Genomic DNA, 26,128 nt, shown 5'->3' with positions numbered 1-26,128 from the left:
CTATAGGATTCGGGAGGGGATTGCGGTGTAAAAAGTCCGCGTGCGTACAGGGGGATGGGGGGGGGGGAGTCAAGTTTTGCGTACCTACTAATGGCCCCCCATGGCTTAGACTCAGCCCCCACTATAGGAACGTGACATTTTCCACCACCGGCTCATTTTTCTTTTTCAGTTCAGTTTATTTATTTTGGTATAGCCCTGTGAGCCATTCGTCTCTTGAATCGGGTGCAACCACAACAAATAAAAAACACGAACAAGAAAAACATCTTAAAGTGACTATGTGACTGTGCAAACAGAAAATCCAGGAAAAAAACAGCAAAATATTCCTGAAAAAAGCACCGTACACCAACGCTGTGTTCAAAAATCCCAGTGGGATGCAAAGTCAAACAACAACCACAACCACAAGACAACTTAGATTAAGGTCATCAGTCTAACTCCGTACTACAACAAGACAAACATATCCAAACCAAAAAAACTTTTAGAAATCACCAAAAAATAAAGCCATAATTGCAAAGTAACAGTGGTCATAGGGACTGTGACCGAATTTTCACAATAAACTACATAAATAACATGTAACACCAAATCCTAGAGCCATAGCTGGCTGCATGAGTTACTCCACAACAACAGAAGCATCAGTCGGAGTATCAAATTTTTCAAAGCACCTTTAAGATCAGCACGCTAAATCAAAATACAGATAATACTTTGCAGCGTCATCCGGAGCGAAACATTTTATTTTATTTTACGCCAATGAATAGCAGTGGCAGCTAGGGGTGTACAACTCCTCTAGAGCAGTTTAAAGAGAAGATATAATTGGTAGCGATTCAAGTTGCAGTTTATTGGCAATAGCATTCCAGACCCTGGGGGCATCAATAGCAAAGGCCCTTCCTCCAGTTTTTGTACGGCAATAGTGAATGTGAAGCTGGTAAATGAGCGAAGACCTGAGGTCAAATTTGTTCTTTGAAACAGAGAGGAGATCCAGCAGCAGGTAGTCTGCGGATTTTTTTGTAAGTGCATCGTGAGTAAATAAGATCTGGTGCACAAGCCGTCGAACATTAAGAGATGTTAAGTTTGACCAGATGTAGAGATCACAGTGGTGAGTCCTATATGGGCAGTTCGATGTAAATCCTAAGGCCGAGTGATAGATGGAATCAGGCTTCTTCAGTCCAGTACTTGTGGCTTCTTGTGACATTTTCCACCACCGGCTCTTGAGAGCTGTAAACCAGGAAGCACGCGTTCAACTCCTGCTTGAGGAATTGACTCATGCCCATCGTCCTATATTTTTGGTGGATAAAATTAGTTCCTTACGTTTTGTGCGTAAGTCAAAGGCGGTTGTGCCTTATGGCTTAAGACTCTATCCCCCACTAATACGAACGTGACATTCCCACCAGACCAAAAAAATGCCTTGATGCTTATTTTTGCTGAGAGGGGGCGGGGGGGGGTGTGCGCGCTTGGGGAAATTAAATCGTTGCCTTCGTTTATTTTGTTTTCCTACGACGAAATTTCAATTTTCCTTTGTGTTTTTGTTTTGTTATACAAGTGAGCCGTTGTCGCCATCGTGTGCGGAGCAGGGTGGGGGGGGGAGTGCTTGAATCTAGCCGCTCCGAAGCCCCCTACGCGCGTTCCGGGGCCACGTTCGCGTCGCTCCGTCACGTTTTCTGGGTCCCACCGAGCAGTCAGCGCTCCGCAGCCTTCTCCGATCGTCTTCAGTGTGGTCGCCTTCTCTGTGTATTTAGAGACAGAGACACAGAGACACAGAGACAGGTTTTATTTGTTTTTAGTCGGACTTTAAACGACGGCAGTGGGGGGGTGGCAGCGGGCAACTGTACATTTGACGCTGCTGTCTGTAAGCGCGCGCAACACACCACACGTACACACACCACACGTACACACCACAAAGTACACACACATCACACGTACACACCACAAAGTACACACACATCACACGTACACACCACAAAGTACACACACATCACACGTACACACCACACGTACACACACACCACACGTACACGGACCACACGTACACACCACAAAGTACACACACCACACGTACACACCACACGTACACACACACCACACGTACACACACACCACACGTACACACACCACACGTACACACACACCACACGTACACACACACCACACGTACACACACCACACGTACACACACACCACACGTACACACACCACACGTACACACACCACACGTACACACACACCACACGTACACACACCACACGTACACAGACCACACGTACACACCACAAAGTACACACACACCACACGTACACACCACACGTACACACACACCACACGTACACACACACCACACGTACACACCACACGTACACACACACCACACGTACACACACCACACGTACACACACACCACACGTACACACACCACACGTACACACACACCACACGTACACACACCACGTACACACCACACGTACACACACACCACGTACACACCACACGTACACACCACACGTACACACACACCACACGTACACATCACACGTGCACACCACACGTACACACACACCACACGTACACACCACACGTACACACACACCACACGTACACACCACACGTACACACCACACGTGCACACCACACGTACACACACACCACACGTACACACCACACGTACACACCACACGTACACACACACCACACGTGCACACCACACGTACACACACACCACACGTACACACCACACGTACACACCACACGTGCACACCACACGTACACACACCACACGTACACACACCACACGTACACACCACACGTGCACACCACACGTACACACACACCACACGTACACACACACCACGTACACACCACACGTACACACCACACGTACACACCACACGTGCACACCACACGTACACACACCACACGTACACACCACACGTACACACACACCACACGTACACACCACACGTACACACACCACACGTACACACACCACACGTACACACCACACGTACACACACACCACACGTACACAACACACGTACACACCACACGTGCACACCACACGTACACACACACCACACGTACACACCACACGTACACACACACCACACGTACACACACCACACGTACACACCACACGTACACACACACCACACGTACACACCACACGTACACACCACACGTGCACACCACACGTACACACACACCACACGTACACACCACACGTACACACACACCACACGTACACACCACACGTACACACCACACGTACACACACACCACACGTGCACACCACACGTACACACACCACACGTACACACACACCACACGTACACACCACACGTACACACACCACACGTACACACACCACACGTACACCCCACACGTACACACACACCACACGTACACACACCACACGTACACACCACACGTACACACACACCACACGTACACACCACACGTGCACACCACACGTACACACACACCACACGTACACACCACACGTACACACACACCACACGTACACACCACACGTACACACCACACGTACACACACACCACACGTACACACCACACGTACACACACCACACGTACACACACCACACGTACACACACCACACGTGCACACCACACGTACACACACACCACACGTACACACACCACACGTACACACCACACGTACACACACACCACACGTACACACACCACACGTACACACACCACACGTACACCCCACACGTACACACACCACACGTACACACCACACGTACACACACACCACACGTACACACCACACGTACACACACCACACGTACACACCACACGTACACACACACCACACGTACACACACCACACGTACACACCACACGTACACACACACCACACGTACACACCACACGTACACACCACACGTGCACACCACACGTACACACACACCACACGTACACACCACACGTACACACACACCACACGTACACACCACACGTACACACCACACGTACACACACACCACACGTGCACACCACACGTACACACACCACACGTACACACACACCACACGTACACACCACACGTACACACACCACACGTACACACACCACACGTACACCCCACACGTACACACACACCACACGTACACACACCACACGTACACACCACACGTACACACACACCACACGTACACACCACACGTGCACACCACACGTACACACACACCACACGTACACACCACACGTACACACACACCACACGTACACACCACACGTACACACCACACGTACACACACACCACACGTACACACCACACGTACACACACCACACGTACACACACCACACGTACACACACCACACGTGCACACCACACGTACACACACACCACACGTACACACACCACACGTACACACCACACGTACACACACACCACACGTACACACACCACACGTACACACACCACACGTACACCCCACACGTACACACACCACACGTACACACCACACGTACACACACACCACACGTACACACCACACGTACACACACACCACACGAACACACACCACACGTACACACACCACACGTACACACCACACGTACACACACCACACGTACACCCCACACGTACACACACACCACACGTACACACACCACACGTACACACCACACGTACTTATATAGCGTCCGAAAGGCGCAATCTGTCTAAGAGATGGAGCGATACAACCAATGTTTGTGTGTAGGGGTGGGTTGTTGTTACATCGTGAGAGGTGGTCGTGGTGACAGCTTAGAGGCGTGGTGGTGGTGGTGGGCTTTAATCCAGCAGTGGATTAACCATGGCTTTACGATGCGTTTCGGTGTCTTAGACAACCTTAAAGTTACACTCTTTGATTTATTTTCGGTAAAGTCAACGTGGGTACAAGAAATAACAATAATTGATCACGACGTTTCGATCGAAACACAAGCGGCCTTCTTCAGGCGGAAAACATTTTTGTCTTTATTTTTTAAATCCAGCAGTAGAACTGCCGAACTTTATTTAAAGTTTGCAGCTAACGAGAAAGTTACGTCCGGTGCAGACATTGGCGGGGTTTGCCTGTTAACAAAGTGGGGGGCTGAGTTCCTACTACACTTCCTCGTGATGATGCAATGGGGGGGGGGGGTGGGGGGTGTTTATTTCGCCATACTTCACCACGCTGGTTCGTGCGGGATTTGACGACGGAGGAGACGATCAATCGCAACCCGAGCCACTCATCAACCACCCGCCAGCGATGTCATTCTGTTGTGTGGTCGTGGGCCAGGTGCTGCTGCTCCTGCTGCTGCTCCTGCTGCTGCTGGCTCGCACAGGTCCCTACCCCCGGTGTCGTTGGCATTCACCACCCACCGCGATGGGAGTTGGCCAAAACGTATACGTGTAGGACCGAAGAGCTTGGGGGCATTGTTTGTTGGCGTGTGCGTTTTTGTTTCTTTCCTCCCGAGCGTGACTACGGGGTGGAAGCGCTGCGCGTGGACGAGGTCTTACAGCGTGTCGAGATGCAATTGACGTGCGTCGCGACGCTGTGCAGAAGTTGACAACGACGACAACAACAAAAGGCCACGAATTCGATTGTGAAACTCGTCCGCTGGCTAAGCGCGGGTGTAAAATGTACGGCACCGTGAGCGTGAGGATATATACATTTTAAAGCGGCGCGTTGTCGCTGAACTTCTTTCGCGCCGTGCGTAGGCGACCGTGCTAATCGGAGGGGGGAGCACAAACAACCTCGATCCGGAATACAGAAAGTAAAAAAAAAACGAGTTTTATTAACAAATTCGTTTAACTCGCGGTCTATGAGAAGTACCGTCACTGGCGACTGAGACACGTGGCGCCCGCGTTCTGTGCGAGCCGAATCCACAGTTCAGGGACCGCGGCGTTTTTGACCCACACGCAGATATATAAATAATAAGGCGTCCATCCTAAATGTAAATTGCTTTAAAGTAGCGAATTAATTGATGCCGATTTTGACACAGGCACGCGTTGTCACCGGATCTGAGCAGCGCGTGCAAAATGTGGAATTTGATTGGACGGTGGGAAGTGGACGAAATTTCGATTGCAAGATTTGACCACGACGAACAGATGAATCAAGTTAAACCGTTGAAAGAAGCGACCAATGTTGTTCGTGCCCTCACTCACGCTCCACTCTTGCGTGATGAGACATCGCAGCAGAAGTAAACGGTACGTATAACGGCAATCTTTGGACTTGGTTTGGGCGCCGTCAGCAGCGCCCTGAACAACTCGACGCGGCGGCGTTTGCGGGACTTCGCTGGCACTTCCGGCAGCGCTCTGAACAACTCGACGCAGCGGCTGCAGCCTTGGACGCTGAACCGCCAGTACGGCAGTAGTAGCTGGCCTTCTCCAGGAGTCCCTTGGTCGCGGTGAGCGTCGATCGTTCTTCCCCTTCCCCGGGCGAATGCCGATCGCCCCGGCGATTGCCAAACACACCGTGCCCGGAGAACGCCAAACACACCGTGCCCACCCGGCGAATGCTGACCGCAACAGCAGGCCTCCCGCAGGGAGACCCCCCCCGGGCCCCGTCGAACGCCTGATTTTACTTGACCACACTTGCCACCAATCATGCGTAACCCCGTCGACTGCCCCTCAGTCAAGGCCAGACTGAGTGACACCTTGGCTTCTGGAGGTGGGAGGTTTTTGGGGTTTTTTTTTTCCCCACAACCACTCGCCCCCCTTTACCCCGTGTAACCTTGGCCACCTCGGCTCACCCCGGCGCGACAGCGCTCGTCCACACCGTTACATCTGGCTCAACCAAATCCTGCTGATAGAAAAAACAAGCGTTTACCAAAAACGTGCAAAGAACTTCGCTCATCCAGTGTTTGAACAGCACTGGATGACTGCAGAAGGAAGTTGTTGATACAATGTCAGATGCATATCTCAATAAGAGCAACGATCAAGTCCTCCACTTGACTGATGGCAACGAAGAGCAAATGAAGAGCATCAATCTCTCTCTTAAGATACAGTCAAACCTTGGATTGCGAGCATAATTCGTCCCGGAAACGTGTTTGTAATCCAAAGCACTCGTATATCAAAGCACTCGTCATATATCAGTTGTGATCACGTGACGCTCGGCAGTACAAAGCGTCTACACGTACACTGCTCGTATTGCAAGACCCTCGCTCGCTCATCAAATTAATATTTATTTAAAAAATTTGCTCGTCTTGCAAAACACTCGCGGAGCAAGTTACTCGCAATCCAAGGTTTTGCTGTAATGTTTTTCCTCGCATTTCATGAATCCAAACATGTAACGCCTATTTGCAGCTCCGAATAAAACTTACTTTCTGAAGCGGCTTGGTGCAAACATTGGAAGTGATCATCACAGTGATACAGGGGGTGCACGGATTAATTATTAATGCCGCTGCAGACTTGACTCCTTCAGCCTTGCAAGAAAAACTGAAATCGGTTGAATTCTGGGGTCTGCTTAATGGCTCAGAAGACGACGAACACAGAGCATGAAAGTGTCCATCGTGAGTGCTTTCACCAATTGGGAATATTCTGACTTTCTCGATGTGATTTGGCTCGACGGCAAATTGTATAACCGATGCATAAGTTTGGTGCGTACCAAACCATTTCTGCTGATGCTCGTGTGAGAACCTCATGTATAAGGTTACGTGAACCCCTGCCAGTCGTCATTGTGATGGCGAGAGAGAGAGAGATGTGTACCAACGTCTAACCCCCCCATTCCCCCTGCGCTGTTGATTGAAAGTGTTGCGCTCTCTCCGTCAGGGCCTTCCCTCCGCCACCAGCGAGCAACGCGAGAGTGGAACAGATGCCCGGAAATTCAGGTACAGTACCTGAGCCGCTTGATTTATAACACTCAGATAAGTGAGCTGTAACCCAGTGCATAGTTTCCGCTTGAACAGTCCGTAACGCTGTTCCGGGAATTATTTTTGGCACGACACATCTCGGCCTTATTGGTTTTATAAACCTGTTCATAATATTGTCGGGATATATGGTATAATGTAGGATTATTAGGGATAGGCAAAGCTTGTACTCCAATGGTAGTGTCTTATGCTGATAGCTCCTACTCCAAAGCTAGCCTAACAGGATTTGTGGAAACTATTGAGTGAGAAATTAAGCCCTAGAATGTTTTCCAGGCTTGAGCCCGGTCAATGGCCAGGGTCAATGGCGGCACGTGGTGTATTCCGCAAATATGCCCGACTGAGGGCGGGCACAAGCCGGCGTGAGTAGGTTAAACGTTGAGTTTTATAAGGGCACCACGGGGTGACCAGCCCCTCCCCACCCAGCCCCACCCCTCCCACCCCCCACCCAGCCCCACCCTCCCCACCCAGCCCCTCCCCACCCTCCCCTCTCCACCCAGCCCCACCCCTCCCACCCCCCACCCAGCCCCTCCCCACCCTCCCCTCTCCACCCAGCCCCACCCCCCACCCAGCCCCTCCCCACCCTCCCCACCCAGCCCCACCCCTCCCATTTTTGGATGCACGGACGGACACAATAATCCCCTGTGGGCTGGTGTAACCAGGAGGCTCCTACCAGTATAATGTTATACAAATCTTGTCACATACAGGATTATAAGACGCACCCCCCAAGTGTTAAACTAAAACTTATTTATTTTACCAGGTAAGGCCCACTTGAGTTCTATGGCTCTTTTTTCAGAAGCAACCTGGCCAAATGTGGGAGTTTATAGCAGCCCAATACTCTGAACGCATATTTCTAAATGTGGAGGGAAAATCCGGAGGACCCGGCGAAAAATCCACGTGACCACGGGGAGAACACGCAAACTCCACGGAAACAGGCGTCGGGGTCAGGATCGAACGCACGACCTCCTGCATACCAGGCGACCGCGGCGCCCCAGTTATGCTTTCAAATACGGGAGAAAAATGTGCATTGTGTGAACGTGAGGATACAGCATTCTTCGCCTCCAGCCAGCGCTCAACACAGCACCGCTGGTGTGACATTTACACGCGGATTGAGCCACGTTTAACTTGACAACGGGCGCACGCTCTGATGAGAAATGTCAATCGCAGTGGAGCTTCCGACCTTTTGTTTTCACGACATTCGGCCTCTTTGTCCGACAGGGAAATTACGTTTGTTACGAGTATTTTTCACATTTGTGAATAGACCAGTTTTTTTTTTAACTTTTTATAGCTCATTTACACCAAGCATAACCAGGACCACAATGAAGCAAGGCAATCGGAACAAAAATAAAAACGACCGTCATGAAAAATAAAAACGACTCTCATGAAAAATTTGAATTTGTCAAACTTAAGGTGACTCGTGTCAGTCTAACGCGTGCGGTGAGTGAGTTTTCACTCGGAGAATTTACAATTTGCACCTTCTTTGATATACAATAAACACTTTGCAGGGCATAGAATTTCCTGGCTCCTAGTATGGATAAAGCTGACAATTGAAGAGACCTCTTATCTGCGTTTTTAGCAAAATGGGTTTATTTATTCTGCCAAAGATGAAAATTATCAAGCATGAAGGTGACTACGACTGCCCTAACCCTAACAACCAGGCCAGGGGGATGGCTGGCTCTGGTGAGACAACATTAACTAGTCTGAATAAAGACGCAGACTAAGATAATCTCGCGACGCTGAGAGATGTAACCAATGGTAATTGGCCATAAATGTATGGAAAGTATTTACTGAGTGGCGGGTGGCGTGCATTAGTTCATCACGCATGGCCAGCGAAGGACCGCTGTTGCCAGACGTGTGTGGCCTCTTGCGACAGCATTTGCGTAAACTGCTCTTACTACCGTGCCAGTGTATGGCACCAGCATTAAATAACCAAGAGTGTCTTGACTGCTTTAAGTCGATTCGACTAAGCGAATTTTTTTTACGACATGAAATCTGCAGACTAAGACTTTGACTACGTTTCCCCAGGTCGAAGAGACTAGGACGGTGACTGTAAACAAAACACGCTGACTAAATTAACACCGCCGAGGTACGGTGGTAGGGGCTCCAACCTGGCAGCGGAAGGGCTGGTTGGCATGAGAACGAACTTCACCGTGGCCCCGTGCCCCTTCCGCTCTGTGTCCACAGAGGCGGGGGGGCCACACCGCCGAGAGGGAAAGTCCACCGTCTCCTCGAAGCATGGACAGGAACAGACACCTGGCAGGTCACGGGTACGACGACTCCCGCTCCCCGCAACCAAAGTCATCCTGACATGCGTTCTAATCGATCACAGCAATCATTCTCAGCCCTGTGTTCATCCAAGTGCTCGATGAAAGCCTCCCCATGCTTTGCCTTTCCCTGGGGGTTCTTTAGCTGTACTTCACAATGGTCAATGTGGGTTGCTGAAGTGGGGGGTGGGGAGGAGTGGTACCCAGTCAGAAATCACTCGCGACTAATGTTAGCCGAAGCCGGGAATCGAACTCAGGTCGGTGGGGTCAAAGTGCACTGCACTAAGCACTACGCCACCACTCAGTCGACAGCCCTCGTCTCAGCACGTGAATATATTCCTCCCCATTCCATCTTGCGTCACTACGACCGTTGTCATTGTTCCGGTAAACTTCACTCGTCGATTCATCCATCCGCTCCTGCTAAAGACTCGGTCAGCTACACTATTTCGTCTCATCCATACTGTGTTCAGTCACCATACCACTCACTCGCCCACCCACCCACTCACCACGCTGCCGGTTTAAAGCGTTCTCTTTCTGCTCCCTTCCTCACACATCATCGTTAACCTGTGCAAACCCTCGTCAATGTTGTTTTTTTCTTTGCCAGCGACTGACCTTAACCTCGTTCTCCCTCATCTTTCCTCCTCACTCCTGCCAAACCACTCTTCCCCTCCTCTTCCCCGTCTCGCCCCACCCCTCCACGACTCTAGGGCGCCCACTCCTCCACCGCCAGGACAGACCCTGACACCAAGTGTAGCTTCTGCCACAAAGGCGACGATGTGCTCATGCTGGGGAAACTCTACGTGTCTTCCAAAAAGATCGCCGCGCACCACAAGTGCTTGGTGAGAACGTTGCCCGGTGGCTCGAGTTAATTCGTTTTGACCAAGGGAGCGACTCGGGAGGTCAGAGTCACTGGGGCCGACAACCGCTGAGATCGTTGGGTTAAAATTATACGGCAGAGCGTGGTGGGAGAATTAGCTGCCCTCTACCGTGTAGGCCGAGGCACTCGAAGGGATCTCAGAGGTGGCTCTGCACAATTCGCCGTCGTGGACTATTTTCTAGCATGAAGGGTTGCACGGAGATGTTGGCGTGGCTCAAAAACTCGGAGATGCCGAGCCGGCACGGCTGGGGGTCCTTGGGTTCGAATCTGGGTATCGGCCACCCGCAATTAGGCCAAGTTCTCACGTTTAAAGATGTGTTGGTCTCAGCCCATAAATGTGTCAATGAATCAATTATTTTTGTATTGCAATTGATCAGGTATGTCACCTTCCATGTGCTCCACAGCTGTTTTCATCTGGAACAATTGAAGGCCCAAAGTCGAGCGGGGAGTTTGGAAGTTTTGACGTCAAGACGGTTATGAAAGAGATCAAGCGCGGAAAGAGAATAGTGAGTCTGCTTCACCGCTGGCACCCTCGTCCCAATTAAGTTGACTTCATTTACAATAACGATCATCGTTGTTTGTAATAGTTAGAACGATGTTCTTTTCGGGGAACTCCTGTTTCCTACCGTATACCAACTGGATTCGGCCGAGCAACCTGATACACAGGACCCTCCTGAAAAATGGGTCTTCAGGCTCAAAGTTGTATTGGATGAATTAATTATATTCATATTTTGGTGGTGAATAAACCGCAAAATATTTTTTTATTAATTGAATAATTACGACTGACAATCCACGAAAACTCCACGTATTTATATATCTTTAAATAGTACACATTATTTACATGGCAAAGTCTCGCTTACTCTCAGGGCCCTCTTTCAGTCGAGTCACAATTAGCATCTGTGGGCAATTTCTCTTTCAGTGTTTTTAACACCGTTTTTTCATGGTTGATGAGCATAGGCTCAAAAGGCCAAGTGGCCAGAAACAAACAGCACTCTTGAAATGATAATAGGTAACAGTTCATACCTTGCTTGAATTTGCAAATATTTTCAGAAGAGCTTTGGAAAAGAGACAAGGGGAGGGAATTCTAAAGTGAAGCAGTCCATGGGCAGATGCAGAGAGAGAAGTGTTGTGATCTGCAGTGTGGTGATCGGGTGAGTGAGTGTTGTTTTAACCTGCAGTGTGGTGAGTGGGTGGGTGGGTGAGTGAGTTAGTGGGTTAGTGAGTGAGTGAGGGGGTGGGTGAGTGAGTGAGTGAGTGTTGTTTTAACCTGCAGTGTGGTGAGTGGGTGGGTGGGTGGGTGAGTGAGTTAGTGGGTTAGTGAGTGAGTGAGGGGGTGGGTGAGTGAGTGAGTGTTGTTTTAACCTGCAGTGTGGTGAGTGGGTGGGTGGGTGAGTGAGTTAGTGGGTTAGTGACTGAGTGAGTGAGCGGGTGGGTGAGTGAGTGAGTGTTGTTTTGACCTGCAGTGTGGTGAGTGAGTGGGTGGGTGAGTGAGTTAGTGAGTGAGGGGGTGAGTGAGAGAGTGAGTGTTGTTTTGACCTGCAGTGTGGTGAGTGAGTGGGTGGGTGAGTGAGTTAGTGGGTTAGTGAGTGAGGGGGTGGGTGAGTGAGTGAGTGTTGTTTTGACCTACAGTGTGGTGAGTGAGTGGGTGGGTGAGTGAGTTAGTGGGTAAGTGAGTGAGTGGGTGAGTGAGGGGGTGAGCGAGTGAGTGAGTGTTGTTTTTACTTGCAGTGTTTTGTTTTAACCTGCAGTGTGGTGAGTGGGTGGGTGGGTGAGTGAGTTAGTGGGTAAGTGAGTGAGTGAGGGGGTGGGTGAGTGAGTGTTGTTTTTACCTGCAGTGTGGTGAGTGAGTGAGTTAGTGGGTAAGCGACTGAGTGAGGGGGTGGGTGAGTGAGTGTTGTTTTGACCTGCAGTGTTTTGTTTTAACCTGCAGTGTGGTGGGTGGGTGGGTGAGTGAGTGGTGAGTGTTTTGATCTGCAGTGTAGTGAGTGAGTGGGTGAGTGAGTGAGTGGTGAGTGTTTTGACCTGCAGTGTGGTGGGTGGGTGAGTGAGTGAGTGTTATTTTGACCTGCAGTGTTTTGTTTTAACCTGCAGTGTGGTGGGTGGGTGAGTGAGTAGGTGGGTGGGTGAGTGAGTTAGTGGGTTAGTGAGTGAGTGGGTGGGTGAGTGAGTGAGTGGTGAGTGTTTTGACCTGCATTGTGGTGAGTGATGGGTGAGTGATTGAGTGTTGTTTTGACCTGCAGTGTTTTGTTTTAACCTGCAGTGTGGTGGGTGGGTGGGTGAGTGAGTGAGTGGTGAGTGTTTTGACCTGCAGTGTGGTGAGGGGGTGGGTGAGTGAGTGTTGTTTTGACCTATAGTGTGGTGGGTGGGTGGGTGAGTGAGTGAGTGGTGAGTGTTTTGACCTGCAGTGTGGTGAGGGGGTGGGTGAGTGAGTGAGTGTTGTTTTGACCTATAGTGTGGTGGTTGAACTCTGTGGTGGTGGATGAGACGAAACAGTCGGTGTCTGGTTGTACGAGTCCTCAACATGGGTGGAGGAATCAGGAAGTGAAGTTCGTGGGAGCAGGAACCATGGATGGTTGTAGCGATGGTGGAGTGAAAAACGAGAGATAAAAAATCCCTCGCTTGTGAGAAGAGAACAAACGCGGAAATGTACCAGGAAGTTCACAGGAGTCTGGTTAAATATGTTGCACTAGATAAAAATACACCACTGCTACTGTTAAACGACTCTGTTATCAGTGTTACAAACACGAATGTGGATGGCACATCAAGAATACGATATCATGTATTTCACAAGTATAAATGTAACCCTCAACTAGTCCGTTATCGCCTCTTGACAATTGCAACTGTTCACATTTTCCCCGCCATAAAATAGCAAATGTTTCCTGTGAATATGTACAATGTCATGGTTGCTTAATAACGATTGAATTCACAGCGCTTTGACAATTCGCTGCCGGGACAAGGATTTGCCCTGCTGCGTCGATCACGGTGGTTGTTTGACCATACCTCACCACGTTGGTCAGTGCGGGTTGATGAAGGAGCCAGGACCGATTCAGATCTCACTTGCCCCTGATGTTAACCGTGTCCGGGAATTCAACTCGGGTTGTTGGGTTCACAGAGCGGTGTGTAATATTCCTTAAGGACCCTGTACTCGAATGCCGAGTAACTGTCTAAACGGGATTAAAATAAAATAAAATGGAATGAAACGCTGTGCCCGCACCACTCTAATATTGATATTGAATTCAGTTTGTAAAACTTCACTGACCTTCAACCTAAGTTGACATTCTCTCCAGTATGTTACTGTAATGCTGACCACCCCCCACCGTGTATTCACATGGCCGTTTGTAATCATTCACAATCAAATATAGACGAAGAAAAGAGTCATCTTACTGCTATTTCAAATTGGGGTTTCACTGACAATCCTGTGAAAAACATGTAGATGAAAAATATGACATCCTGAAAAATAAAATGTTTCGTTTTAGACTTTCACCCTACTGGCCTTCCAGAATTGCGTTATATCCAACAGGCTTTTTTTTTTTTAAGCACAAAAGATCCGTGCTAATATGGACTTTCTGGGTCTAGTCAGCAGAGTTGTGCCCGTTCAACTTCATGCCGGACGGGTTTGTCAGATGTTATTGGTACGAGCGCTCCTGCCTTAATAGTTCGGCCCTGTTACAGTGCAAAACGCAACCGTGCGGAAAAAATCGTTCCGTACTCTTTAGTTTCACTGCTCGGCCATGGGCGGCTGTTGTTTTCGCTACAACGCCTCCCCACCCTGTGGAACCTCGTTACCTCTGCCTGTAACGCCTCTCCTCAAAACCTTCCTCTTCAACCCCGTGCCTTCAGACTCTCTCAAATGCTTCTTCTTCTCCTCTCCTTGCTCAGTCCGCCCCCGTTCCCATCCCATTTCGGGTGCACTACAAATGTAAGTTCATATTTTTTTGTCGAGCATTTTTCTTCGTTTTTGTGCTGGGCTCCAGAATTGAGCAATGGATATCGGCTACATTCCTGGCTGTGTGGTTTTTCATGCTCGTATATATTTTTTTTGTTGATTTTTTTTTGACAGAAATGCTCCAAATGCAGAAACCAAGGGGGCACGATAGGATGTGAAATAAAAAAATGTTCCAAAACCTACCACTACGTTTGCGGGAAGATGGACTGTGCTAAAATCATAGAGAACTCCTCGAAGGGCATCTACAAGTGAGTGCTGGCTGAGATCTGCAGTGGCACAAAACCCTCAGTGATGTTTATAACCCCACAGGGACCATGAAGTGAGCCATTGGGAGCACGTTCGCCGCTCGCCTTAAGAGGTGCGCGGTTCAAATCTGGCAGACCGCCCTGATGATACCCGTGGAAGTTATTCGAGCGTTATTTACCGCGCGCCATCTGCACGGCGGATCGTTAACTGTCCCGTGAGGTCGTTCGCATAACGGCGCGCTATTCCGTGCCGGCATCATTGTAGCAACAACAACAATTGAGCAATGCATATCAGTTGCCGTCCTCCTATGGCGAAAACCGTGCAGCATCCTCCTGAAAAAGAGTAACGGGACTCGGCCTCTCCTGGGTAAACAAAGTGTTAAAAAAAAACATGATTATTATGAACGCACATGGGGTCAATGTCCATGTTCGTGCGTTGATTGTACTGCCCTACGGTAGGCATGCATCGATCTATTAAACATCGATTCTTATACTCGCGATGCATTCATCAAAGTCACGCATGTATCGAGAGCGAGCCACGGGTGTGGTTATTATTTTTTACCTAATCTAGAAACAATGCCAATATATTATCAGAGTATGTTTTTTTGTTTGCATTCTGACCACAAGTATTGTGGTTAATGCAGACATGATTCCTTGTAACAGGTTTCACAGGAGGTCCCATGATGTAGTTTAGTCAAAGTCTTAGTTGTGTTGACGACAACCTGCGGAGTTTTGGTCAAGTCCTAACTTGTCTGTATATTTCATGTAGTCATTGTCAGTCCAGTCGACTAAAGCACTCGCATATTTAGTCAAACACTCGCAGCTATTACATTTTTTGCGTGAAAGGTGTGCAACTCCCACTCCGTCCCCCCACCCACCCACCCAATATCTGATCAGCCAGTCTATGAGCTCGTGCAGTCATTTCATAGGTTTAATTCAAACTCATTAATTTAGACTCGTTAAGCACATCTCATTGTCACGCTTTGGCCTCCGGTGTGTGGGCGTCATCATCGATTGTCGTCCGCTCGGTCATCGCTGACTACGTGAAAAGAAAACGGCAAAATTTAAAGCGCGCATTTCCGTTGCAGTTTTAACACTGGCGGGAACTGCCGCCGCTCCTCCCCAGGCTCTACTGCAAGCAGCACCGCGGAGAAGACGGTCACGACGGCGACGACGACGACGACGACGACGACGACGCCGACGACGCCCTAGACACCGACGAAGAGAGCGACGGCAGCAGCAAAGCCGCCGGCGGCGGCGGCGGCGGCGGCGGCGGCAGCGACGACAGCGACCAGCAGCACCCCGGACCGGGCCCGAATCTGGGGCGCAGCAACGGCCGGGGCGGCTTGCTCGGAAACAGCCGCCCCGCCGGAGACAGCAACTCGGCGAGCGAGTCGGACGGCGCCGGCGAGAACGGAAGCTCGCCGCTCGCGGGGGCTTCCCGCGGTACGAGCGCGGGCCGGGCACCGTGTGGGACGCGAGTCGGCTGGGGGGGGGGGGATGGGGGGGCGATAGGGGGGTGGCGGACGCGGAGTGCCGCGAGTTTCTTCACGTCCACGCCGCTGAACTAAGAACAGTAATGATGTTTTTTTACCGGGTGTAAGGGGCCCCACCGAGCTCGCATCGCCTCCGGCCATCGCGAACGATAGCTCGACGAGAGTGCGCTTATCGTCGCGTGGAAATTTATCGCAGCCAAGCACTCCAATAGGCGCGTGATGTTGATTCTAAGACGTGGAGGGATAAACCGGAGAACCCGAGAGAGACACGCTAACTCCACATATACAGGCGTCGGGGTCGGGCTCGAACCCAAGATCTCCTGCATACCAGGCGAAGGCGTTAACATTTTGCCACTGAGCTACAAACCACCCACCCCCCCCCCCCTGCTACGGAGACACCGGGTGGTTTTCCTCGGATATTCACTTTATACTCTCGTTATTGGGGGTTACATCCCGTAATGGTACCGTAGTGATTAGTGGTCGATGAGCCTGGAGACATGGTCCTTGTCCGTTCTTCTCATGAAATACTGCATCTTCCGATGAGCATGGTTGGCGATGTACTGTGCGAAAGAAGTTCAACGTATATGCGTGCATACAAAAACAAGACTGTTCACTTCAACGGAGGGGTCGACACCCCCCCCTGGTTTCGTTGACATTGTGTTTTGTGATGGATGCAGGTGGCGAGGAGAATTACAGTTGGTCCATTACAGACCAGAATTTTCTGCAGTATGATGACGATGATGACGATGACATTATAGAAGTAAGTTCCGGATTGTACTCGCGCTCCCGTTTCTCTCGTCACAGCATTCTTATTTACTTATCACGCAAAAGATCATAATCACCATCAGCCATGGTCAATTCACTGCTGGGCGATGGCCTCACCTCTCACGGTGCTGCAGGTGCGGCAGTCCACCTCGCACCGGCACGTGATCTGAATTCGTTGCTTCCATCTCCTCGGTGGACGGAGACGAAAAGAAAATACACACATACTCGTACATCATCAACAGCAGCAGCTTGGATCTGTCTACCGCTGCATGAAGGCCTCTTTGCAAGTTGTGTGCCCTCCGTGTGTGTGCACGCGCGTGTGGCTCCACAGCTCCCAAGTTTGTTCAGGCTGCGAAATGCCTCGCAACAAAGAGGCGTGGACGGGGGCGTCGCGCAGACCGCACCGCCGGCCGCCGCCGAGGCCTCCGCCGAGGCCTCCGCCGAGGCCTCCGCCGAGGCCACGGTAGAAAATGTCGGGGAGCGGAGCGTCGCTCTGCCGGAGGAGCACCAGGACTACGACTCGATGCCTGGGCTGGAGGAACTCGCCCCACCCTCGCCGCAGGAGAAGGAAGGGCACGAAGCTATCCCCGACACCGTGAAGGACTTGTTCAAGGAATTGTGGCTGAAGTTTATCGAGGCGAGCAAGGGGACGTGCAGAGTTGGCGGCGACGACGAAGGAGCCGTGCAGTGGTGGCAGAAGGAGTGCAAGGTCTTGGTGAAGCTGTGGCCCAAAGCCCCGGCAGACGCAGGAGGAGTAGGAGGAGAGGAAGGCCGGGCGGCGTCTGTGGACGCCCGGCCCGGAACGCCGGATTGCGGCGCGTGCGACGACCTGGACGAGACCTTGTTGACACCGGAGGATGTCACGGTGAGGAGGGGGAGGAGGGGGAAGTGCGTATTTTTACTGCCAATAGGCATTGCATAAATATCAAGTTATTTTCGATGCGCGTGTGTTTTTGCGTGACGGGGTCTTGTAAACCCAGCAGCCATTAGAAGTGCTTCATCTGCTGCAATAAAAATATATATTGAATTGAATCATGATGGCCAGGGGGCGATGCATCATTACAATGCCCGTAAGAGTTACTATACCTGCAGAGTATTGCTTTGAACTATCAATACATTTAACTTAAATCTGGCACAGGTGGCTGGGTAAGCTCGACAGAGTGCGGAGCCAACACTGCTACGATCGTGGGTTCGATTTAAGACAGCCACCCACGTTTCAAATGTTTTTACTCGAATGGGTAATGAGTTGGTAATCTCGGCCAAGCCGTCAATGAATGCACACCGAAATTTGATATTCAAGGTTGTATTTTATTGTTCAATTGGCCACGTGCCAGCGCTGAGAATTAAAATATTAGTTTGTCTGTCATGAGAAACAAAAAGCACAATTGAAACGGAGAGACACACCGAACAAAATCTAAAAGTCAAAGAAAAAGAACTTTTTTATATCGTGTTGCTGTAATAATGATAATTCCAAAGTATCTTGGAATATCCGATGTGTGATCATGAGCACTGAAGAGACAAACGCAGCAGCACGGTGTTGTGCTGACTGCCTGCCGCAGCGTTTAGAGATGTGGTCACGTTTAGACTTTTTGAATACATTCAAATCGTATCGACAGCATGTAACAGTCCATCAATCCATGGAATTACATCCATGACAGATGTGACGTCATCGCTCACTTGCCGTGCAATATATTATATCCATTATTGCGACCCCCCCCCAAAATACAAAAGTCTTTTGTATTTGTGTACAGTCTGGAAACTACCCACATGCCAAATTTTAAGTTTGTTGCATGTTTCGATACACATTCACAAATTTCCCTTTTATATATATAGATGTGAGAATCCGTCAGCAACGAATTCTGGAAATGATATTCTTCAGAAAAAACAACTATACAAACTAGACAACAAAGAAGCAAGTCTTGAGTCAAACCTTTAATAAAATTGTGATTTTTTTTTTTTAAATAACGGTTTTAAAAATATATTCTTGGTTCTTTCGGTAAAGTCACGTAGAAGGGAAACAATCAAATAATAAAAATATAAAACATTCTTTTATTGTTTCCCTTCTACGTGGTGACTTTACCGAAAGAACCAAGAATATGAATCCCTGCAGTCACGAAAGCTTTAAATCAGGTTTTAAAAATGTTTTACATTGCAACCTCCGGTCCCCCGTGTTGCATTTCAGAGCGAGCACGCCGTAGCAGGGCCCGGGATCGCTGCCGGACACCAATCGGCAACGCCACCGCCGTCACCGCCGTCACCGCCGTCACCACCACTACACCCGCATGGTCAGTGCCATGTGCCGAGTCTGGTTGTCATTGCCGCGTAGGTCGAACCAGCACCGCAGACAGCTCCGCACCCAGCGCCGCACGTTCGGTCCACGGTGCGCTGAAGGTGGTTTTAGAGAAACCGTTTCCACCACCGCAGACGACACTCCCCGTTCACCGCAGCGGCCGCCCGCAGCGCTCCTTCGTCTCTCTGCACGGCCGACGAAGTGACTCTCTATCGGATGAGACGCCTCGGAATGCTTCCGATTGTGCATCGTTTGTTTCCTTTGCTTTTTTTTACGTGCGCACTCGCCCTTTGTTTTTGCCCGAGCGTAGCGCACGCCTGTAACCACGCTTCGCCAGTGCTCAACCTGAGCCCGTGCGGTCCGCAGTCAGAAGCCAGGGCGATGAGTGCACGGCGGCGGTGGTGATTTGGCCGACTCGTTGAATGAAAACACGGAGGCCCGAGCCCAGCTCCAGAATCCCCAGGCCCGCAGGGTTTTGAGTGGCAGGAGTGGTAAGTGAATGTAACAGTTTAAACATTTGGGTGCAGCCGTGGCTGCATAAGAGCTGTGTCGGTGGCCCGGGAAATATTTCTGCCCCTGGCAAACCATATATTAATTTAATTTTGGCCTAGTGCCCTCCTGCAGTCCTGTCTCTCGGCCTATTCCAGTTTGGTGAGAAATTAAGCCCTGGTACAGGCACTTAACCCAACCTTCCTAGAGAAGAGAGGGAGAGATTCCCAAGTCCTTGTGCAAGGGGCAGTGGGGGTGGTGTAGTGGAGGTAACACTTGTGCCTCACAGCCAGAAAGGCGCTCGGTTCGATTCCTGATCCGGGATTATTTATTTATTTGTGGAGATTGTACGTTCTCCTGTTCTGCGTGGATTACCTCCGGTTTTTTCCGGTTCCTTCCCACCAATTAAAACGGAGACTGTCATTGGCGTTAGCCAAACATTACAATGCATCACCCTCATGAAAAAAGTGTCTTTGTGGCTTTCCTGTGGGAAACCCACTGGGGTTCATAACAAATGAGGCATTTGAGGGCACTGCCGGCCTCTAGCCTTGGCTTTGCATCCTGGAGAAAGCGTTAACCGAAATGAAATGTCGTTGGTGTGAGGTGTGTGGGTGCAACAACGCGTAGATTTATTTTCCAGAAATATTAGTCAACGTTCATTCTCTCAATCTTTAATGCGAACTTATTGGGTCAGCATTAACTTTTGAACTGCTGTGCAAAAATCATTGTCTTTCAAATTATTCCACAAGAAACAAACTACACACTGTAGTTTAAGAGATACACATTACCGAACGCCCCCTCATGGGCCCCGATGATGATGTGACCTCTTTTCCCCATGCACGCTTCAGTATCTTCCATCACGTGACCTCAAGCTGTGCGGAAAAAGTGCGGTGCATATGTAGTACACGTCAAATTTCATTGTCGTACATATGCAACTCATCTGACTATGCGTTATTGATGCAACTGTTCCTATCGAATTTTGAACAAAAGTACGCATGCATCCAATCGTGTGGGTAAGAGTCAATTAGTGAGATCTGCATACAATGAGTTCCCATCACACCCTCCAGCCACTAAATGCTGCTAATTCGCCAATATGTTAAAACAAGACTTTGCCTCTTGGCTTACGTCACAACCGTGCGTAGCGACGGCTGATTGAATCGCGGGGCTGGCAAATCGTTACACCCCGACAGAAAATCCACTCGACAATAAGCGTCGACAAAGTGCTTCTTGTTACAAGGCAAGCGTGTGACGGTGCCGTCCACACACACTGCGATCTCGAGCAGAGCGAGTCTCCACCGTTTAGAAAGAATGGTCACCATGGTTTAGCCCGATACGCCTCATCCGGAACATCCCACTCACGGCGCCCTAACTGTGTTCTTAGTTCCGGTTTGACCTTTCTTAGCGTCTACGTCCTAACGTCACCGCAAAGCCCGCGAACTCACAAAAAAACGGCTAAAACGCAATTTAATCAAGCGACAAACCGACTTCCTGGAGCTCGTCTTAAGCTCCGCGCGCTTATCGGTGTGAGGTCGTGGCATTGGCTGGGCTGGAGGAGAGGACAGGAGTCCATCACTGCCCCCCCCTCCATGTGCCTTGGCTTGACTGCACACGGCCCCCCGCTACTGTTCCAGTCTTCCGCGGCGGGAGTGCCTTAATAGTACGTCTGCGTCGTTCAGGAAAAACACAGTTGTGGTGCCGAGGAGTCGAGGGTTGTGCGGTCGGTTGCGGTCGGCGCGTGTCAGCCGCCCCCGAGCCGCGACGCGGCCCGGCGCTGACTCCGCGGCAGTGAGCGGATGCCGCATTGATCGCCTCCGCACAATCGGCTGCGGTGGAAACGTTTGTCTATCCTGGCCCCTGCCGTGGGAATGCGGTCTTCTCACCGCCGGCTCTGGGAAGCAAACGGAGATGAGAGCACCATCCCATTGGCACTTTTCGCTTTTTAGACCAATGACGTTAAAGTGATTTTTTTTTGTTATTGTCGGTCTGTTGTAAAATTGTTACCCACGAATAGAGGCATCAGTTGCATATATAAGATATCATAATTGCATATATCAACCGTAAAGCACCCGATCTCGATATATCTTGGAAGCCAAGCAAGTTTTGAGCCTGGATAGCGCTTGGGTGGTCGAGCACATTGCTCAGTCGGTTGCAGGCTGCGGGGATACAAGGTGGGCAGCAATGGGGCAAATGCACTCAAATCCATTCTGTTCTCCCATCTATGCTCTCCCGCCTTCACCAACCCGCCCTGACCAGCGTGGTAAAGTATGGCGACAAAGACTCACATGGCGTTGGGGATGCTCCAGCCCAGCGGCAGATGAACGAATAACGAGCTACACACCTGTACATAGTAAAACATTTCAAACTAAAGAGTACTTTTGCACCTTAGTAACATTTCGCCCCCTCCTGCCTCATGCCGTCCACTACAGACAGACCGAGGGTTTGCTGCGGGGCAAATGTCTGGACTTTTAGAATTATAGGTATCCCCATGAGAGGTGTTGAAACACGTGGTTAAATGTACTCCAGTGCGTGCATGCGCGCGGGAGACGGAAAGATGTGGAAAAGACGCAGCCAAAACTGCAAAAAGTTCACATGATGCCCTGCTGGTGCACACGGGATAATCTGAAAATTCTGCCAAAAATATAGGATGTATGGCCATTGACGATGTTTAAAAACACACGTGGATAAACTGGAGATTGAACCCAGCCAGAGACTCGAATACCTTCCAGCTGGTATAGTACCAACCAAGGTGCTCCCAGTTGTGTGGGCATGAGTTAATATCCTGGCCATGGTGAACGGGCAGTGGAAATTCCAGCCCCATAGCCAGTGTTACCATCATTGTCATCGTTTAGGGGTTGGTAAATTAAATACGACCCGGAAAGACTGCACTTACAGGGTGGTTGTCCTATGGAAAGGTTGGTGTCTTGCCATGATAACATGAAATTTCCACTGCCCGTTCAGACCACCATCAGAGATGAGCACCGCTCGCTCAATACTCATTTTGAGCACGGAGAACATTTGACTTGTTGGAGGTCATTGTCCCGGTTTACCGAGACATTTCATGCAAAGTTCAACTTCGCCGTGAGAATGTCAGGGGATGGGTTCGCGAGGGCTTTGTGTGACATCGTGTCATTGGTTGGTCGATGTAACCGTCTGCACAACGGCGATTCGTCGTCGCGTATGCCACCAGTGGCATCTGTGAGCAGTGAGCGATCACGATAATGAACACCAAAACGGTTCTTTCATCGTGCATAGGTGCCCATGGTGTGTCCCCCAGACTGGTCCGGTACATGTTTAAAACTTTGTAAATGAAAACAAAGACTTGAAAATGTACAGTTTGGTTGCACTTTAGTGATGTCACTTCTTGCGCCATACCCATACTTTTTTTTTTAATTCTCTTTTCCCCAATGTATTCCCGATTGTGCTGTCGGAAGTCATCGTGAGATGGAAGAATCCAGTTGGTATTTCGCAGAGCAGTGCAACCATTTGTCAAACAATGGAGATCACAGAGCTACTTCTGAAATCCCTTCAAGTGATGTCTGGTCCACAAAGTCGAAGGCAACATTTTGCTACCCACGCTGCCACTGAAATCTTCATCGCGTGATGCTGCTTTGATTGTTCTCGAGAGCTGCAATTTAGCCAAATTGAGTGCAGAACCAAATTTAATGTACAGTGAAACCTTGGTTTGCGAGCATAATTTGTTCCGTAAACGTGTTTGTAATCCAAAGCACTCGTATATCAAAGCGCTCGTATATCGGTTGTGATCACGTGACGCTCGGCAGTACAAAGCATATACGTACTGCTCGTATTGCAAGTCCCTCTCGCTCGTTTATCAAATTAATATTTACTTAACATTTTTGCTCGTCTTGCAAAACACTCGCAGAGCAAGTTACTCGCAATCCAAGGTTTGCCTGTATTTGCGTTTTTTTCGTGGAGTCATTTGTGACTGTTGCTGAGGTCATCAACTCTGCACTTAAGGTTCTGGTTTAATCACAGGCGGCCGCTCGCATTTGGCAGCTGCCTGGTGAATATCGGCGCTGCCGGCTCGAGGCTCTGACCTCTCGGTGTCACCTGGCCTCCACCCCCCCCCCCCCCCCTACCGACGCCCGCAACTTCTCCATCTAACGTCACCCTGGCGCGACGACGTTACGAGAGCCCCGGCCGACGGAAAATGCCGGTGACTTTTCCGTCGCTGAAGCGCCAATTATCCATTGTATCGGACCGGCTGGGACGCGCGGCCTCGGTACTCTCGCCTGCAAAATGGTTTGCCCTTTGAACCGCGCCATCCATCGAGGCGTCGCCCGCCCCCCGCGCAAGCGCTGCTCCCGCCGGTGGGCGCCCGCTTCGATCGCGGTGCCGCCGCCGCCCTCCCCCCCTCCTTTGATGTCGTCGCCTACGACCCGGAGGCTCTACGGCGTCGCGGGCCGCGCTGTCGGAATGTCACGTAACCTACTAGAGGCGAGCGCCGTCGTTTAACTTCGGCCTTGACCGACTCTCGCAGCCTACGGTTATGCTTCACTGTAACCAACCAGATGTATGAATGTACCTTTGTTATCCGACGGTTGCGGCTTGTGGAGCGACTTTTACCCTATGATACAGGCACTTATCCGTGTAGCTGTTGGGCTGAAACTGCTATGCCAGCTACGAAAGGAAGTTGGGGGGAAAAAAAATCACAGCAGTGAGCGGGCTCGCTCCCATTTTTGTATGTGAAATGTGTTTCTGTTGAGGCTGCGCCTCTAATTTTGCCCGATAAACGCGCTCAACTCTTGGAAACCGGTTATTGATTTTGAGTACCGCTAGCGAACGCGACCTTAACTTCTTTACTGTGCGATCGTTTCATTGCTGTGTTGCCACGCATGTGGGTGCGTGCACTGTTACCGTTCCTGCTGCCCGCCAGTTCAAATTGCCGTTTGGGCATGTGTCGCAAAAATCACGTTCACCGCGTTTCAGTGAATTTTTGCCATTTCAGGGCGCCGATTCAACCCAACAACTGAATGTGTTTTACTACCCCAGTTGTAGTGATTCCTCTTTGCTGTGTCATTCACACAGGATTTGCTTCCTACACGAACCTTAATGTAACATTCATGGGCGGCATATCCTTTTCGTACAATTTGCATAAATCACACGTAACAGTTTCAACGCTTGCACGGTTGCAGTCGACGCTCAAATCGATACACTGTTACGTGCGTTGCACTCAAGTCCAGAGTCTTGGCTGCATTGAAGTCCACGGAGAAATATTCTTTCATTGGATGACTCCCGTGAAACTGGATTCGCGGGATTACACTCTTGAGATGCAGTCTCAGCATAACCATTCGCTGTACCACTACCAGGACCTGGAAACAGACACACGGCCAGTTGCTTCTCCCAACAGGCCAGAGGCTGCATCCACCATGATTCTGCCGACAACTACAAAATAGCGAGTGTGATTCGGCTGACATTCACCTCTTTGCTTAACCGCACAAACGGAGCAGCGGTCTCACACCGCTGCTCCGCAATAGAGCTGAACTGTTTCGAAATCGGTGATGCCTTCGGTTCAGCGACGGCGGCAGTAGCGGCAGCAGCGGCCGTGTTGCTGAGGCTCGCTCTTTGCACGGAACGGTGCTGCTCGTTCGCTCTCACCTCTTTGCCAACGTGCATGGGTAGGTTGAACGGCCGCCGATGGACTCGGATTCGTTAAGCTGCTGCCGCCGCCGCTGCCGCCGTCGTCGATTGGATGCGCTCGTCCGGCGGCGTGAAAACGCCAACGGAGGGGGGCCCACGAGAGCTCGGTTTGTCCTGGGGGACTTGCGGGAACCGGGCCTGGCACGTTAGCGACCCTGATTCGCGGACCGTCTTGTGTTGGAGTGTGCAGGCGGTGCATCTGCACCCGGACCCATGGGGGTGGGGGGGGGGCTAGGCACTGGGCTGTGACGATGCGGTG

General features: G+C 50.4%; 1 protein-coding gene across 1 annotated transcript in view; it reads left to right on the top strand.

Annotated features, from left to right (window-relative positions):
• The first annotated feature begins 1,601 nt into the window (after positions 1-1,601).
• Positions 1,602-26,128, top strand: part of LOC116952444 (uncharacterized) — a 52,280-nt gene continuing 27,753 nt past the window's right edge. The window contains exons 1-10 of the mRNA XM_032971790.2: positions 1,602-1,705; positions 7,745-7,803; positions 10,024-10,106; positions 10,811-10,942; positions 11,385-11,486; positions 15,041-15,174; positions 16,298-16,617; positions 17,345-17,427; positions 17,764-18,297; positions 19,615-19,717. Coding sequence (XP_032827681.2) covers positions 7,788-7,803; positions 10,024-10,106; positions 10,811-10,942; positions 11,385-11,486; positions 15,041-15,174; positions 16,298-16,617; positions 17,345-17,427; positions 17,764-18,297; positions 19,615-19,717 — 1,507 coding nt within the window. The 5' untranslated portion in view covers positions 1,602-1,705; positions 7,745-7,787. The remainder of the gene's footprint in view (positions 1,706-7,744; positions 7,804-10,023; positions 10,107-10,810; positions 10,943-11,384; positions 11,487-15,040; positions 15,175-16,297; positions 16,618-17,344; positions 17,428-17,763; positions 18,298-19,614; positions 19,718-26,128) is intronic.

Source organism: Petromyzon marinus, chromosome 47 (assembly GCF_048934315.1).
Source record: "Petromyzon marinus isolate PM22_M1 ecotype Great Lakes invasive population chromosome 47, UKy_Petmar_22M1.pri1.0, whole genome shotgun sequence".
NCBI classification, from domain to species: Eukaryota; Metazoa; Chordata; class Hyperoartia; order Petromyzontiformes; family Petromyzontidae; genus Petromyzon; species Petromyzon marinus.
Note: the sequence above shows the minus strand (reverse complement) of the source record. Positions and strands in the feature narration are given on the sequence as shown.